Here is an 18,869-nt window from a genome sequence, read left to right as displayed (position 1 = left end):
AAGGGCGGCACTACCAGTTCAAAGCCCTCCCGTTCGGATTAAAATCGGCGCCCAGGGTGTTCACCAAGTGCCTAGCACCGGTGGCGGCACGGCTGCGCCTGCAGGGGATCCACGTCTACCCCTACCTGGACGACTGGCTCATACGGGCAAGGACAAGGGAGCTCGCCGTGGAACACACTGCGAAGACCGTCCAGCTGCTCACGGACCTGGGGTTCTCCATCAACTTTCCAAAATCCCACCTGGTCCTGTCGCAAGTCGCCCTGTTTCTGGGAGCATAGCTCGACACAGTGGCGCGGCAGGCCTCACCTTCGGAGGAAAGGATAAGGACCATCCTGGGAAAGGTGCAACGTCTGCTGGCCACGGACGTGGCCAGAGTGAGGTCTTATCAAGTCCCTCCTCGGAATGATGTCCTCCTGCATTTATCTGGTGCGCCACTGCAGACTTCGGATGCGGCCCTTGCAAGACTTCTTCGATGCCCACTGGATCCAGACGACGGGCAGCTTCGAGGACAGGATCCCGCTCGACGAAGCGTTCTGTCAGGCGATACGATGGTGGGGTGTCCGCTCTCATCTGACGGCGGGAATATGTTTCCTAGCCCCGGCCCACCAGGTGACGGTGACGACGGATGCCTCCCTGGAAGGTTGGGGAGCGCACACCGGGGGTCTTCACGCGAGAGGCCTTTGGCTCCCGGAGGAGAAGACTCTCCACATCAACATCTTGGAGCTCCGTGCAGTGTTCTGGGCCCTCAGGTCCTTCCTTCCGTCCCTCAAGGGCAAGGTGGTGAGGATCTTCACCGACAACACCACCACGATGTTTTACATTCGGAAGCAGGGCGGAACCAGATCCCCTGCCCTATCCAAGGAAGCCCAGGATCTGTGGCATTGGGCCGTAGGGATGTTTCTGGTACCCTTTCATCTGGCAGGGATAAAAAACACCATCGCCGACTCACTCAGCAGAGAGCTGCGCTCGTGCCACGAATGGGAAAGGATCAAGTGGACCGACTCTTCCGACGATGGGGCGAACCCCAGATCGATCTCTTCGCGATGGCGGCGAACTCCAAGTGCCGGAGGTTCGCCAGCAGGTTTCCCCAACCGAGGAGCATGGGCGATGCTTTCTCGTTCCCCTGGGACGGCCTGTTCCTTTATGCGTTCCCGCCATTGCCGTTGCTACTCCGGCTCGTCAACCAGCTCAAGAGGTCCCGGTGCAGGATGATCCTCGTTGCACCATCGTGGCCGAGGCAGATCTGGTTCCCGGACCTTCTGGACTTGTCAGCGTCCACACCAGTCAAGCTGCCGACGGACGCGGATCTTCTCTCCAGAGAAGGAGGTGCCATTCTTCATCACGAACCAGTCGCTGAACTTGCAGGGAGGTTCTTGCGAAGGCCAGGGCATCCTCAACTCTCAAGTGCTACGGACACAAATGGAAGAGGTTCTCTGTCTGGTGCCGTGCACAGAAGATTAACCCTCTGTGGATTACAGCCCCTCAAGTATTGCCGTACCTATTGTCTTTGGCCAAGGCTGGCCTATCTCACGCTTCCATCAAGGTACATCTGGCTGCCGTCTCACGTTACACCAGAACTACAGGACGGGCGTCCTTGTGGTCTCATCGACTGGTGAAGGAATTTATGAAAGGACTGTTCCGATCATTCCCGCCGGTGAAGGCCCCTGCCCCGGCGTGGGAGCTCAACGTGGTGCTGACTAGGCTCATGGGGGGCCCCATTCGAGCCTATGCATTCAGTGCCGTTGAAGTTTGTCGTGGAAGACAGCATTCCTCGTGGCCATCACCTCTGCACGACGAGTGGGAGAGATCCAGGTCCTGTCTTGCAAGCCTCCATACTTGACTTTTCACGACACGAGGGTGGTGCTGAGGACGCACCCCTCCTTCATGCCCAAGGTGCCATCAGACATCAGACGAGCCCTTGGTGTTGCCAGTTTTCTTCCCGTCGCCTTCGTCGCCGGCTGAGAGGACTCTGCACTCGCTGGATGTAGCTAGAGCGCTGAAGTTCTACGTGGACCGCACGAAGAGTTTTCGGAAGACCTCACAGCTGTTTGTGAACTTTGGACCTGTGAATCAAGGGAAGGCTCTCTCGAAGACTTCCATTTCCAGATGGCTCTCCGGCTGCATCATGCACTGTCACCGGTTGGCAAACCGACCGTTGCCAGGCCGTCCGAGGGCCCATTCGACCAGAGTGATCGCGGCTACTACGGCGTTCCTGTTTGGTGTGCCCCTGCTCGACATCTGCAGGGCTGCTAGGTGGAGGTCGACGCACACCTTCACGAGATTCTACTGCGTCGACCGGGATTCCAGGGAGGAGTCCAGAGTCGGCCAGGCAGTGCTGCGCAACCTGTTCGCCTAAGGTGAGCCTGATGAGGAGGTAAGAGTTGCTTAATGTTGAGTTGTTGTATTGCTTGTTGTTGTGCATGTGTATACTGCTTTGTATTCTTATATTCATGAGCATGTGAATCCATGCCAGACCCCATGCTGGAGAAGGAACAAGTTACTTACCTGTAACTGTTGTTCTCCAGCATGGGTCTGGCATGGATTCACATGTGAGCCCTCCCGCCTACCCCTCTGCGGCTCTTCACTTGGTCATACTGCCACTTCACGTGCTACCAAATCTGAGGATGGCTGCCAGGGGCGGGGCTTAGGGAGAGGGCAGTCATTGGCTGGGGGCAGTATGACCCAGAGGCCAGTGATTGGTTACTACTGAGAAAGACAGATCAGAAACGAAACTGATACTGATTTTTTTCTATACCGAGGATTCCCGGCCTGACGACGGGGAATATTCATGAGCATGTGAATCCATGCCAGACCCATGCTGGAGAACAACAGTTACAGGTAAGTAACTTGTTCCTTCTCGAGCTCTTCGCTCATCCGCCTCCAACTCCCTCAGGGTCAGTCGCTTTTCTAAGCAACGAGTTGGTGGTAGATCTCTCTCTTCGGCAGGGGCCTCCCTCTGGAACAGGCATCCTGCCTCCTTGAAACTTGAGGAGAACCATCTCCGGTTCCGTAAGCACCTCCGGTCCTTCCTCTTTGCTTCTGCTTTCTCTCCCTCTCTCCCCTGCTGAATTTCTGGCCAAAACTGCACTGGTCAAACATCCTGGCCACTCTGTCTGATTCTGGGTGCAGGCACTGCCAGTTGTGCACCTGCACCGCCTGGCTGCCAACCCTTGCACCTAGGGACTGTTTCTGTTCTCCCTACTGTCCCCCTATCAGCACTTATGTTTACACTTGCCACCATCTGGCTGTTTTATTATCTTATTTATTCTACTATCCCCCTGTACTGCACTTTCCCCTCTCCCTTGAACCCTCGCACTTCTCCCCCTTCCCAAGCACTTGCGCGATCTGAATGACACCAGGCCTGGTAGGATCGTTGTCTGTTTGTCCCTTTGTTCCCCATCCCTTGCCTCGTCACGCCTTGAAACACTTGTGTATAGGCGCGTTATAAATGCCGTATCATATATCCTATCATATCATTGATCTATTGGACGTTGCACTCCCAGAGTGTGTACATTTTCTTTCAGATATAATGGTAAACTACTTTGCCACAAATGCCTTTCACTAATTCAGAGAGAGGTCATTTTGCTGTTTTTGGTTGAAGGCGTATTATTGCTTGAAATGGGTGCACTGTTTGAGTTATGATGCTCTCATATAAATTGATTTGTTGCAGGGGTTTTGGTAGTGGGAATAATTCCAAGTTATTTGTGATAGCACATGAAGGAGTTTGGTTGTTGTCAAGTTTTGCAGTGCAGTAACTGCAAAGTATTAAGGGGTCAGTTATTTTGTATTTGTTGTCTGCTATAAGGTAGAGAGCTAATTCAAACCATTTGGAATCTTCATTGTCGTCTATTTTGTATGTTATGTCTACAGTTTTGTGCTACTTTTTATAAAAGTTCTACCCTCTCCCTCTCCCTCTCTCTGTCTCTCTCTCCCTCTCTCTGTCTCTCTCTGTCTCTCTCTGTCTCTCTCTGTCTCTCTCTGTCTCTCTCTGTCTCCCTCTGTCTCCCTCTGTCTCCCTCTGTCTCCCTCTGTCTCCCTCTGTCTCCCTCTGTCTCCCTCTGTCTCCCTCTGTCTCCCTCTGTCTCCCTCTGTCTCCCTCTGTCTCCCTCTGTCTCCCTCTGTCTCTCTCTGTCTCCCTCTGTCTCTCTCTGTCTCTCTCTGTCTCTCTCTGTCTCTCTCTGTCTGTCTCTCTCTCTCTCTGTCTCTCTCTCTCTCTCTCGTACTTCAGCAGATGTACTTTTAGTAGTAGAAGGTCACCATCTGTACAATTGTTGCTAGTCTGTTGTAAATCTATTGCATTTTGTAAGTGGCTTTCACTTCAAAATATTTTCTCTGGATATACTCTATTTTTTCTAGTAGGTCTTTGGCGGCTGTACCATGTAGGGGATTGTTATTTAAATTGCCTTATGCTAAAGCAAGACTTTTAGCATAGTACAGTTTATGGACTAGATTTCTTATAGTTGAATGATGTGTTGATATCATTTTGATATGATGGAAGGTGCTTTTGCAAATAGGTCCCGAAATGCAGGATAATGAATGTCCTTGTAGTCCTGTGTATTTGCGCACTGGACAGGTATCCATATTTTGTAGTAGTTTCATTTTGAATTTGTCTTTGCCTTTCACATACTGATTGAGGAACTGGCGTAAAGATTTGAAAGATTTTTTGGCAATGCTACACATGACGTGCACGGCCGTTTGTACACTAGATGTTTTGGTTCAGTCGAATGGAGAGAGATGCTGAGTTTTCTGGGGATATTTTTGGAAGCAGCATTTCTAGTTCCATTATGGTATTATTAAGTTTTTCATACCCTCGTCCATACCTTCGTTGCTATGTATGGCAATTGTTTGTTTGCTTTTGTTTGTATGCTTCTTCATTAAAATATGGTTCTGTGCTCGTGGTGTGACTCCATTCATCTCCACAGATATTTAAGAAGTTATTTTTGTTGACATTTCGTTTATTGAGAAGTCGTTTTTGTAGTTTAGTAGTTAGTTTTGTTAGTGGTTTCATTCTGTTTAAAACTAAAATAATTAACTTCCTTTTGAGAAGGATTGCACTATGAGAGCTTCTAAGATTAATTTTCTACGGTAGGTTTTAAAGGTTGTGCATGATTTCTCTCCTGTTTTTATAGGATTCTGGTGGACTCTGTGGCACCACATTTTTTGTAAAATACTTTTTTTGGTATGGTTGCTTGCCACTACATCAAGAGTTATAGGAGCAGTGTTCGCAGTAGTGGTAGCTGAATTCTTGTTAATCACTTTCTGTTTCGTTTTACATTTTGAAAGAGGAGGCAAAGTTTCTGTACTGGAAGCTTGTTTTGTTTCGCTTAATGACTGTATTAGCTGTTTTGTTTGAACTTTTTGTACACATTCTGCTAGAGATGGATGCTTATTTTGGACACTTTTATTTTGATTTGCTCTACTTCTGCGTTGCTTTCTACGGACTTGCTCTTTGGTAGGCATTCTTTGGGGTCTGTTGGAAATAAAAGAACGTGTGGGTTGGGCTGTTGTGCAATGTATGTGTGCTATGTGCATGAGTGTGAGTATGATGGTAAGGATGTATGTGGAGGTGTGTGATTGTGCAATGGCCAGCTACAACAAGTGTACTTGTATTTGTGTGTTACTATACTGGGGTTCGGATGACAATACAAAGTAAACTAGTGGTGAAGAGAAGCTCTTATACTAAATCTAATGGTATAGAATAGTTCTTTGTTCTGCAATGCTAACATTCTAGGTGCTGATTCAGGGAATTTGTGCGCCGAAAAAACAGTGATTTGTCTTCCATTCTGCCCGCGAATCCCTGTTTAACAAATGGGGATTTGTTGGCAGCATGGTGCATAAATCACTGTTTTTCAGCGCACAAATTCCATGAATCAGCCCCACAGTGTGTTTGAGTAACAGTTAGAACATTATGGTAGTATTGTACTTACTTTTTTGAATGGAAAGAGTAGGTTTCTTCTGAGTTGTTTGTACTTCAGATGCTGCTGCTTTTCAGGAGAGTGGTCTTCACTGCAATTGTAAAAGCTAGAAGTTAGTAATTTTGTGTGTTTATAGCACTGTTATTAATTTAATCGTTGATTTTTATGTTTTTGTAGTCTTAGTGTTTTTTGATAACTGAACATAGTGTGTGCATCCAGTTTCCTTTACCTATGTGCAGCCTGTATATTTTACTTAGAATCTGTTAGTTGAACATGCTTTGCAAATGAGTATAATACTAAGCGTATGAAACTCACTTGGTTTCTTAAGGCTGTGTAATTGGATGTTAGGAGATAGAAGAAATAATCATATACTTATTTTGCTATTTTTATAGGGTAAATGGCAGGAACTGTATAGAAAAGCATGGAATGTATGCTTTTGTGAAGGTGTGGGAAATAAAGCAGAAGGATGTGATGTAGAGGCAGTGGTGTTATTTCAGCTGGGAGCTTTTCTAACGATAGTGTATCTGTGCGAGTGTATAAAGATGCATCAACTCATCCTGGCTGTGTGTAATTTTATAATACACTACTAAGTGTTTTTCTACAATTATACTGTTATTTCTCCCTCATTTTAATATTAAATTACACTTTTTTTAGATAGCTGTGTGTAAAAAAAGAATTTAGATAGCAGACAGGTTTGGAAATGATAGTTGATTATAGCAGATGGGGAAAAATAACAGTAAGTGCAGGTTAAGTGGCAGTTACCCTGTTTATATGCATTTATAAGAGTTGTACATGTACTGTGCAGAAAATATGCATACCTGGAGTTTGTATTCATGCATGTGGATATGTGTGAAGCTGCAAGTAGAAATATTGGAGACTTGTACAGTAGTTTCTGTAGTAGGTGCTTTCCAGTGACATGAGACTTGTACTCCAAGTGATCAATAGTACATTTGAAGTGATGAACTATGATGATGGAGTTAGATGTAGAGTTCTTGGATGTGATTGGTGAATGCTTGTTACTTCTTCGCTGTATCCAATGAGGGAATGGCACAGAGAGTGAAGTGGAAAGGGTAGAAGGGATGTCTAAGAGTTACATGCTCCATGGACGGTGCGGCTGTCCACGGACAGAGCGTGCCACATCCAGGGTTTTTCAGCAAATCCAGCATGGAAAGGGGACTGTAGGGATTAGCCAATCAGGTGTTGAGGTGTGGATTTGTGTTGAATGAGGCTGTGTAGTGAAGATGGCAGAGGTGGAGAAAGTCAGGGTGTTGGTGGTTGAAGGTATGGTTGTGCATGGTTTGGAGCAGTATGCTAAATGCAGGAATGTGGCAAACAATTTTGATGTTAAAGGAGTGGAGGTGGTGTGTAGCACTGTTCCTGATTTCAATGTGCAGGGAATTGTACAAGTTTGTGAAGATATGGGCAGGATGAACAGTCCCCATATGGTAGTTTTGCACTGTGGTGCTTTGCATTTGGGCTATGTCAATGGCCCTACTTTGTTGGCAGATTTGGAACACTTAGTTCAAGCAGTAATGAAATGCCAGTTATTTTTTCTGGTTTAGTACATAGGGCAATATGGGACAATAGTTCTGTTTTTTTGTCCTCAGCAAAACATTGCTAGGTGTGCAATCAACCGATGCATGTTTGCTTTAATGCTTAGAGCTGGTATGTTCTTTTGTAATAATGAGAACATTGATTCTGGTAATGCTGTTTATTTTAAAGAAAATGACATTTCTTTATCTTTTATGGGAAATGCCATGCTGTTTTGGAACATAAGGGTTGCTTTGGAGAAGCTTATATGAAGATTTTAGGAGTAAAATAGGAAAAAAAACTACAAAATAAAAGGTGTCTCTAGTATCTGTAAAGAGAACAAAAAAAAGTATTTTCAGAGCCAACCTCAAAGGGGAAATGGGGTACATTATTTAAATTTTAAATTCATCACGCTCAGATTTTTCGATATGTCCGTGGACATGGCGGTTGTCCGCGGACACTGCGTATTACATATGCGTTTTTTGGGGTTGAGAGGCATGCCAATGAGCAGAGCAAGGGATTGGTCAATAAGGTTTACTGGGTGTGTTGAGTAAGGAGAGTTTGTCAGAAAGTCTTATTCCTGAGAGAAGAACAGATCGCTATGGCTGTGTGTTTCAGAAAACAGATTACCTGGATTTTGGGAGACTCATGGATACATTGGTTGGAGGTGCATGCAGAACGCTGTGGAGTGGCTGCACATCTTGGATTCCCTCATATGGAAGTGCACTGGCATGGAGTGCGTGGAATGAAGTGGCTTAATTTTGGTATCTCTCTGTGCTACTTTGGTGACACAGCGTCATCCAGATATAATTATTATTCATTGTGGAGGGAACAGTTTAGGACATGTGTCTGGAATGTCTTTGGAATTTGTAATGAAAAAAGGACTTGGTAAGGTCATGGACATGTTCCCAAATTCCCAAGTAATTTTTTCTTGTATTGCGCAGAGACAAATGTGGCTGCTTTCTTCTTCTTCATTTGCTCCACAAATGGAGAAAGCGAGGCGCAATGTCAATAAGGCTGTTTGTGAGATGTTGGCATGTCCTCTTTCCACTATGAAAATATTATGTTTTGTAGCGCATACATTTTTCGCAGAGATGGAGTACATCTTACTTATGCTGGCAGTCAGATTTTTCTGCGAAATATACAAAATGCATTGCAACCTTTTTTGTAATTACATTAATACATTTTGCAGTAGGTGTTAATCATTGGAAGTTTTTGAAACACAAAAACACCACCAAAAGGCTCTTTTCAGAGCCATGACTTCTTCCCATAGAAAAGTGCAATGGTTCTGATAGGGCAGCACCCCAAAAAAATAAATGTCCGTGGATTGTCCGCGGAATTCTAAAAAAAATGCACCGGGCCCTGCACTATTTATTTGTCACTTCTATTTTTAAACTGAAAGGCGCCACTGAAAAGAGCCTTTTTTTGGTTTTTGTTTGATATTTTTTTGTTTTTTTTAAACACGACACGCAAGGAAAGGGAGGGTAAGGAATGAACACCAACCATGGGGATAAGAAAGGGCAGGTGGAGAGAGGAAGATGTGTAGGGTGGACCTTATTTAGGTAGGTAGCAGACCTTCTCATGCTCCTTGACCGCAGTCTCGAAAGCACTCCGAAGATTCTCCCCGCTTCAGAGTACTGCGTCGCAGTACATACACAATATTGTGACCCTCGAAGGGTAAGGGTCAACAGCATGAATGGCCTGTGAGGCAGCTGGAGGGATGCGCTGTCCCACAGGAGTCTCTCTGGTGACGGGAGCGGAAACGGAGGTTGCTGTAGAGGAACTCTCGCAAGGTACAACCTTGCGAATAACCCCACCGTGGAACGACCTTAGGTGTCGCTTCATTGATGTCGTACCAAAGCTATACGAACCAGGCCTTCCACGACTCAGCACCATGTGGCACTGATTGCAGGTGACCTTATTCGCTTAAGCTTGTGGCACTCCAAGAGTGGAAAATAACCGCCACAGCCAAGACTCATGGCAAGTGCTGGTAGTAGGGGCTTCCACTACCTCATCCTCTTCATCCGTCTCCTCTGCATTCTCACGCCTGTTCCCCTCTGCAGGGCTTTGGGGAGGTGGTGGAGGTGGAGAAGGTGGGGGTGGTGATGAAGCTGAAGCAGCCATGGTCGCCATCTGGAGGACAGCAGTCAAAATTCAGCAGCAATGCAGTGAATGCAAGTAGAAGAAATGCTCTGTCAGGTAGCCAGAAGCACAATGAGGAGCAATTCTAGGGTGTGGCCTTTTATAGGGGTGCTGGTGCGCACTTCGCAGACACAGGATGTCCGCGGACACATCGAACACCAAAAAAAGGCTCAAAGTTCCAAAAGGTATGTAGATCGCCAGGGACATTGTCTGGGACATGTGCAATGGTGAACTTTTACTGTAAAATACTTTGGAGTGTCCATAAAAGTACTTTTAAAATGTTCGGGGACCCGGACAGTGTCAGCAAATAAGGACACATGCTCAGCATGGGTGCGGTCACATGATGTTGTCGCAGACACGCTCGCGAATGGGACGGCTGTCCGCAGGACACCAAATGTGCAGGGACTGTTGTGCGAATGCGTGCAGGTTTTCTACGGACAGTGATCAGGTCCTTAATCTAATTAAAAGTGTGACACACTTGAGACGGACAGGCGCGATGTTCATAGGACCTATGGGTGTGGTGCGCATGTGCGTAGATGTTCTACGGACCGTGTGGACACTCCCATTTTAATTACAAACAGTACCAACAGGTATTGTGATTGGGTCACCTCCATTTTGGTTTATTACGGACATCCTGGACATCAAATGTGTTCTAAGAACAGTTCCATTTTGATTGCGGACAGTACGGACAGGCATAGTGTTCTTAGGACACCTCCATTTTGGTCGATTACAGACATTCTGGACACCCGTGCTGTCCGCAGATACCTTAACTGCCTTTTTTTTAAAAATAAGACCCAGTGGAATAAAGAAACACACATAATATTTTATTATTATATACAAATATAAAATTTATGAAAGAGGGGGAAGCAGAAACTGACACAAATACAGGGAAATTGGGGGTTTGGAGAGGATGGATGGGAGAGGATGAAGGGATGGAAGTCATCACGTTTTTCTTGGTGGTGAGGGTTTGGGGATAGTTGACTGGGACATGGAGAGGGGGAACAGGGACATGTGGGACAATATTTAATGTTTTCTTGTATGTGGACCTCCACAAAATGTTTTAAAAGATTTACATTTTTCATTAGCATATCCATTTTTTGTTCCTTTCGCTGCAGAGCATTTTCTAATGTCTCTTTTGCTAGATTATATTCACTGTTTGTATGGTCTGTTAAAAAAAAATGTGTTAAGTACACATAAAGTAATGGTTATTAATTGGCTTTTATACATAAGTGTCTACCATTAGTATCACTGTCTTCACCAATTTCATCACGTGGGAAATTTTCTTCAAGCCATTCCAAAGTACTGGACGTTTCTGTGTAAAAAAAAAAAAATATATATATATATATATATATATATATATATATATATATATATATATATATATATATATATATATATATATATATATATATATATTACTTTCAGTGTACCTAATACAGACAGTTTTGAAATATATGGGAAAAATGAAGTTTACTTTCTAGTTTCTAGTAAGTTTTGTTGTTACTGTTGTGTAGGTCTGCTGCTGTTGCTGCGTGCTGTGCAGTTTCTGTGAGGTAATTATGTTGGAGGCATATCTTTTTTTGTTTTGGTATATTCCATTCTAGTACATATGCTATTTAAATGGACGGTTGATGTCTTACATATATAGGTTCCACTTCTTATTTATTATTACATATAATGTGTTCATGTGCTGCTTTTTGAACTTGTTCAGTGTTTATATGGCATGATACAACAATCTAAGATACCCCCTGAGTTTTTGGGTAGTTTTGATGTTGTCTGCGTCTGTCCGCAGATGACATAAATCAATACCAGTGGGTTCAGTATATTCTATGTTACAAGTATATAAAGTAAGGGAATCCTAGAAAACGCCTATCAAATTCACACTATGTATATCTATATTCAGTAAAAAAAAAACTTTGGTAAAGGGAGGTTATGGTTAAGTTGCGCTACTAAAAACCTATGAAATTCAGTGAAAACAACTTTGTTGCAGGGACGTTATGGTTCCAAGTAAAACCAAAAAAAAATCTCCAGTAAGGTAAGCTACCATAACTCGCGCCACCACTGTGCACTGCTAAGACTAACACCCAGGACATCAAAGATTACATCACAAATGTCATTGATGACATCACATGTGCATTTACTTTTCATGAAAAGTCTGTACAAGGGGTTCTCATTGTAATGTTGATGAAGTGTCAATGGTCCTTAGAATAAATATGAGGTACGTAGTGCATTAAGCAATGCAGTGATACAAATGGCATTCTATAAGTTCTTTAGTATACTAAGATACTTATGTAGAAACATAGGAATTGTGTGGAGCATACATGATGGAGGTGCAATGTTAATAATCTTGCCATGTTGAATAGTGAAATGATAAATGCTTTCTTATTAGAGTTTTGTGTTCTCTGAAATATTTAATAAGTAGCTAATAAAACCCAGTTTCTATATAATTGCATTATTGCAAACAGAAACAGACAACACATTGAAATATGAGCCTATACAAGGAAAATGAAGTAAAAAAAAAAAAGCAGTATTACCAGACAATCTTCATAACCTAACTGATTATCTTCATGCACAGAAATGATTGCTCTGCTTCAAAGCTACTACTCCCCTATGTAAAAGTATCGCATAATGTGACTGGACCCTAAGGAAAGTAGTGTGAATACAATGCATACAAAAATGAGTACATGCAGGGAAAGTACAGTAATAAAAAAACAGCAGAACTATAAAAAAAAGTTGATAACCTTACTGATCATCTTCATACATACAAAGCATTGCTGTTTTCCAAGTCTGTGTTTTCCGCTATGCATATGTTTCATATGCTGTGAGTGAACCCCAAGTGAATTACTGCGAGAACATATTTGAAGTATAAGTCTACAAATATTGTACTTTTTGAATGTTTAGTTCCTAACTGTTACTGGCCTAGATAGGTCAGTAAAGGAAAAAAGAGGGAGCAGATATGTGATGTCATCAGTGATGTCATCAATGACATTTGTGATGTCATCTTTGATGTCCTGGGTGTTAGTCTTAGCAGTGCACAGTGGTGGTGCGAGTTATGGTAGCTTAGTTTACCATAACTTGCGAATTTAAGGGTTTTTTCAGTTTTACTTGGAACCATAACGTCCCTGTAACAAAGGTTTTTTTTTTTTTACTGTGTATATATATATATATCTGTCTTGCCATCTGCTATCTAGAGAAGAGTATGAGTAATCAACTGTAACGCTCATTGTGTATCATCTGTAACCAAGCAAATGTTTCTAAGTGAATGTAATTAAGCATACCTTCTTGGGCTGCTTATTGTAACCCACAAGCAAGCCTTCTTAAAATGTCCTTATAGCGCCTCGTTGCCTGTGGGCTGTAGTGCGCTCTACAAATACTAAAATAAATGTATGTGTATGTATGCTTGTTTTTCACAGGTGCTTGACATTTGGTTTTTACTGCACATGGCCCAGTTTCCTTTGTCATGAAAATCCAAGTATATGCTTAAAGTTGAAGTCCCTAGTAGAAAGCACAGACGTGCATTTATTTGTTAATTAGTGGATGGCATTTAAGATGTCTTTTGCGAGAGTCTCGTGAGGGTTACACTGGCTCTGTACTGATAGTGTAGCTTACAGTGTGGAGTACAATGTTGAGAGTAAGGGAATTTTTTGAAAGCTTATTATAGCCATTAGCACATGGGTGGACACGTGCAACCAATCGGGTTGCACAAACGTTAGCTGAACCGGACATAGCCAGTGCTCGGAGCAAGCTGAAGGTTTGGTCCCTGTGCAACCCACCTGCCAAAGCATTCACTGCCCCCTATACCACCTCTGCAAATCAAACAAGAATTACAGAAGGACTTGCCTGGTCTGGCACCATTCCCTCATCCGCTCTGCCCATACACCTTGGCTGACCAGGCATGTAAGTGTAGGCTCCAACGGGACTCCTGCCCTCAATTTGCAGATGCCATTTTAATACTGTTTGAGGGCAAACCTATTTTCTTCTTTCACAAATAGCCCCTGAGCAACCTGGTTCTTAGCCTGATGTGCAACTGGCGATAAAGGTTTTGATTGCGTCTATGCTGGCTGTTAAGGGCTTTGATTCATGTAATAATGTCGCTCACTTTGCTCTGGCTGTTACCTATGTCTGCCATGCTAGTACAATTAACCAGCCTGGGTTTTATGGTAAGTAAACTGATTTTTGTATAGCGCTATTGGCATCTTTTGGGCCTCGAAGTACTATGGAGTGGGAAAAAAGTAGTCTGTGCAAACATGAAAATACAAGAGCTTTAAATTGCATGTGAATAGTTATTAGGAGACTCTTCCGTTACTAGCAGACATGTCTAGTGCGTAACATAAAAACCATGCAATGCAGTATGTTCAGACCAAGACGCCAAGATAACTCTGATTGTGACAGTGGAACGCAGTTGTAGTCTATGGTTTACAGTGCAAAATGGGGGGAAATGAGTGTTATAAAATGGTGTATCGACCCCCAGCGCAACTGTGGAGGGCTCTGCTATACTTCACATACAGAACACATGCACTCTAAATAACATGCAGTAACTTGTGTCCATTGTCAGATATGAACCATTGGGTCATCGCAGTATTAATGTTTCATATTGGATAGTGAAACATTCCACTCTGAAACACTGCATCCAATATAAAACATTTATATTGCAATAAACCGATGGTCCACGCAAGAGGACATGCGTTGCATGCATCTTTGACGTATCTGACAACTGTACATGTAACCTGCCATACCAATGGCAGTAGGCGCTATACAAATGCTGTATGACATAACATGTGACTGAACATTATTTAGCGTGCAGGTGTTCTGCATGTAAAATACAGCAGAGCCCTCAACTGTACACAGTTGCCCCGGTGGTTGATAGACTATTTTATATACCTTCTCCCACCCCTTTTCCAATGGCAGTTAGCTTAGTAATGGCGGTGATACATGGCCCTCAATAGAGAAAATATTAGACTGAGCTATCCCCACAGGCTGAGTTTATAGAATGTGCAAAAAGCAGAGGCATATCCTAAGGAGTCTGAGGAAAATGTAAGAGAAGACGGAAGTATTCCACATTCGCTCCTAAACTGGGCAGCTGCCGTGTATGCCCATTGTCACTGCAAAAGCAATGTTACATTGCTCTCACCTAGTTCTCATGCTCAACCAGCTGAGAAATTTAAACTGGGGATGTGCAACAAGCAAGGTTGTGAATGCCTGGGCTACTCTAGACTGGCACTAGGGTTGTAGAATGCTGCCTGTAAGAGCGCCTTTAGTCTACCCTGACCAGTGTATAGAAATATACACACATGCAACACAAAGAAGCTTGCAGTTCCATGAAAATGTAGCATTTGTGTGGATAAGATCCCTATTTTGTGAATGACTAGGCTACTCTGTAAGCTAGGTCTAGGGTAGTAGAATCCTGCTGTAAGAGCTAATTTGACACTATACCTTAGACGCTATTGTATAGGCAATACATTTGTGAGGCACTGGCATCCTTTGAATGGGTATTTGCACCATTTTCCAGGAGTTGCCAGGTTATGGAAAGGCCCATTATGGCGGTGTTTGGGGAAATGTCTATTCCTTGATTTTGTAGATACTCCTATCAAGTAGTAATATCAAAGTTTGTGTTGTATAGGACATGCCAGTGTTGCACCAGGCCTGTGGTGGTAGTCTCTGGGGGGGAGGAGGGTTCTATATGTAGTATAAGGTGATAGGAGATCTTGGAGGAGACTTGGTTAGTCGGGGGAAGAAAGGAGTAGGACCTACACATCAAAATAAACTGCAACCCGCATCCCTCCACTGGCCTTTTGCAGACTGGTCTCATTTCCCATCCGTCTGTCTCTGCCATAGTAGTTCCATGCCACTTCATCTGGCACGTAACTCGGCTTTCCAAAGTTCTGAGTGCAATTGACCATTGATGGTCTAGACTTTACATTGGTTGAAATGCATATTTCTTTTCCCCCATAAATTATATGGTTTGAGGGGTTACATACTGCATATATCTTGAGCAAAAAGTCCAGATTATGTGAAGCACAATCGACCCACCACAAAGACACTTTTTTATGGTGTTCTGTTTTTTGTATCTAGCTGCCTATCATGATCTACTTTGCTTTTAAGGGACGCAGACAATTCTTTGTGTACAAGCAGTAGAACTGCACTTTAATGGAAGAAGCTTTCAAGGGGACAGATGCGCATAATATCTACTTTATTAAATTGGTTTCGAAATTGTCCTGGGAGCCTGCTGCCAGGCGTACCTCTTCAGTTTAATTAATTGAATGACGATGCCCATTAATACAGAATTGTAATCGACAGTAACGTTTCCTTCTTTCAATCTGAATTGTTTGTCCATACGTAGTGTAGTTGTTGTACGAGTGAATATTTTTTTTGCATCCAAGATATTTATTTTAACATTTGATTGTTTTGTTTATTATTGCAAAAGGTCAAAATAATGTGCTTAAGGATTTGTTTCTATTTACAGCCCATGAAGAACATCATGCATTTGAAGGTGGACGTTCAAGACATTAACTGCACTTTCCACGGAATACACTTTGCTTTGCCACCTTTTAGATTGAATTTGCCACAGAAGGCTTGTTTAATGGACGTTTGGCTGGCGCATTATGCTTGTCATTTTTAGATATTTTTTTAGTACCTTCTGAATGAATATTGGGCAATTAGTACTCAAAGTCAAGAATATTGTATCTATATTTCTAAAAACTACGTTTTTTAGACTTATAAAATGTCCCCTTTTTTGTATGATCTGGACAATTATTTGTGCCACAATGTCTTTTAGTTGATTTGTATATAATCTTTTTTTTTTTCTTTTGGGTTAAGCCTTCCAGCTATTGTAATTTGTACTGTCTTTAAAGCTGAATGCAAATATGCACAAACATGAAATGCTGCTTTTTTTTATAAACTTGCTGTACATATAGGAATAATGGTTTGGTTAAACACATTTTTACATTTTTGGAACATTCCTATCATGGTAAGATACTTTGTATCACTGCATTGGTCCCGCGAGAAGGAAAAGGAATGCACTGCATTTATTTCTGATTTTTTTCATCATGTATTGCACTGACAATAGCATACATACTGTAAAATACTGATGGATAATAACGTAAAACAAATCTTGTAAATGACCATTTCCATTTTTAGACTTGCAAATGGTGTAGGTCCGTCCCATTATGAATGCTGCCTTCATAGCAGTGTCTTTGATCTGGAAGAATAGTTGTTTAGTTTGCCCACTGTATTGGAATGTTTTCTCCTTATACATATTTTCTTTTGGAGTTTTGATTGAAACGCGCGCACACACACTTTAATTCCGTTTCATGTTTAAGATAACCCTCTTTACCTTTAGTTGAACCCCTTGTGTTTGAAGCGTTAGATTCTCAAATCACCCTTAGCAATGTGTATTTCTAGCCCAAGCAGCAGAACTATTCAAAACATCCACGACAATGTGCTGGTGAAAAAGCAAAAGCCCTGTACATTTCTAAAATCTCACAGCTGCTGTACACATAATTGGTGCAAGGCTTGTACACATTTAAATTTGGCAATTCAGATATTAACTTTTTTAAAAAATAATTGTCAAGAAGGAAGTGATAGTCGAGAATAGGTCGTGATTTCGGCGCAAATGTTATTCAATGGCCTGTTTGTGAAATAATACACAAAAGGCACAATGACACTTAGTTTGGATGAGATTTGTGGGAAATGTAGTGTTTCGGGTGACTGGACCATCAGGGCTGTAGCTCAGTTTCCACGACTAATGATTCTCTTTCTTGTGCTATTCCAAATCTGTGCGAGCAAGAAAACTGCACTGCTAAATACTCCATCATGGCCTTTTGCAGGTTTGTGTTTATGTATCCCAAGATTATAGATTTTAGGATCCATCCATATGTGGGCAGCACTGCTGATTTCAGAAGTGCTCCGGGGTATATTTTGCAGTAGAACTGTGAACGTGTACAATGTTTAACTTTGAGTGCGTTTTGTCCTTTAATTTCTGAATTTATCATAGGTTTTATTATAGTACCAAAGAGTTATTTGTTTAGCTGCCTCTACAAGGATGCTGCGGAATAGAAATTGATGTTTGCACCTGGCTGAATAGTTTTCATTCGTTGAGCCCTGGTCTACATGGGCTGTGTAATGGATAACCATTCAGATGCTTTTCTTAAACCCCCAAATCCTATGCCAAAACGGGGCTGCTGGGGCTTTCATTTGGAATTATTGATCTTGCACTGATTTCCTCACATTTGTAGCAAGAAGGCAAGCATCTACATCAACTGAACATCATGTCAATTTATCAATAGTGTTAGGTTATATTCTTCGATATACTTTCAACTATATGTATACATTACATAAGTGTGCTTTTCACTATCATGAAAACAAGTTTGGTGTGAAGAATGATTTGCTTCAGTAATACTCAGGGCCCTATTAAAAGCTAAAGTTTGTGTTGATATTTCTGAAACAACCTGTTATCAAGTAGAGCCATCCATTACTGAGGTGCAAGTGTTTCAGACCATACCTTTGGGGTCTGCTTTTGTGAAAATGCACTAAATGTCTGGATCAGTTCGCCTTATCTGATGATCGTTTTACTTATCAACGATCACAGATTCAAACCTTGATTATTTTATGCAAGCATACTTAATGTTTTCTGTAATGTTACAAAGGAATATGGTTGACTTTTAACTTTATCAGATTTGTGCCTTGTGTTACGAAGAGTAAACTTAGTTTAGAAAGGTGTTAATTTTGACTGTCTTATTTAAATAAATGCTATATATGATGTACTCCGTGGTGCATTTCGTTTTTGACATTCTGACATAAATGTAACACTTCTAATGTTTACATTTTAACACATTGCTCAAAACAAGGCCTGAATGGCAGTCGGCACAGTACGGGATTTAATGTGGCAATCGGAGTACAATGTTCCATTTGATTATAGTCAAAAACATTTCCATATATAACCAGTAAACCGCTATTTGTTAACACTGCTTTAATTATTTTTGAGTTTAAATCCAAAGGCATGTCTGTTAAATCTACATAATATGGTCATATAGTAATATCTGTGTACATAGTGTAAACGATAGAGTAAATTACATATAGGTATCTTAGTTTTCATTACCCAAGTCAGTATTTTTAAATGTAACAACCTCCTATAAAATGAAAAATGTAGGTGCTGTTTCGGTTGACAATGTAAAATCCTGAACCCAGCTATCAAGATTATTTTGGATTCGTACTGCTGCACCACGACCCCCTGCCTCCATACTATTGAACATATATCCTCCAGTAATCACTATCGATCCACTT

General features: G+C 42.3%; 1 protein-coding gene across 2 annotated transcripts in view; it reads left to right on the top strand.

Annotated features, from left to right (window-relative positions):
- EIF4E3 (eukaryotic translation initiation factor 4E family member 3) overlaps positions 1-18,349 on the top strand; it is a 235,668-nt gene extending 217,319 nt beyond the window's left edge. For both annotated transcript variants that reach the window (XM_069643843.1, XM_069643844.1), the window contains one exon: positions 16,051-18,349. In XM_069643843.1, the coding sequence (XP_069499944.1) occupies positions 16,051-16,097 (47 nt within the window). In that variant the 3' untranslated portion in view covers positions 16,098-18,349. The remainder of the gene's footprint in view (positions 1-16,050) is intronic.
- Positions 18,350-18,869: the final 520 nt, after the last annotated feature.

The sequence above is a fragment of the Ambystoma mexicanum genome, chromosome 2p (assembly GCF_040938575.1).
Source record: "Ambystoma mexicanum isolate Mex_15411 chromosome 2p, UKY_AmexF1_1, whole genome shotgun sequence".
In the NCBI taxonomy this organism is placed as follows: Eukaryota; Metazoa; Chordata; class Amphibia; order Caudata; family Ambystomatidae; genus Ambystoma; species Ambystoma mexicanum.
Note: the sequence above shows the minus strand (reverse complement) of the source record. Positions and strands in the feature narration are given on the sequence as shown.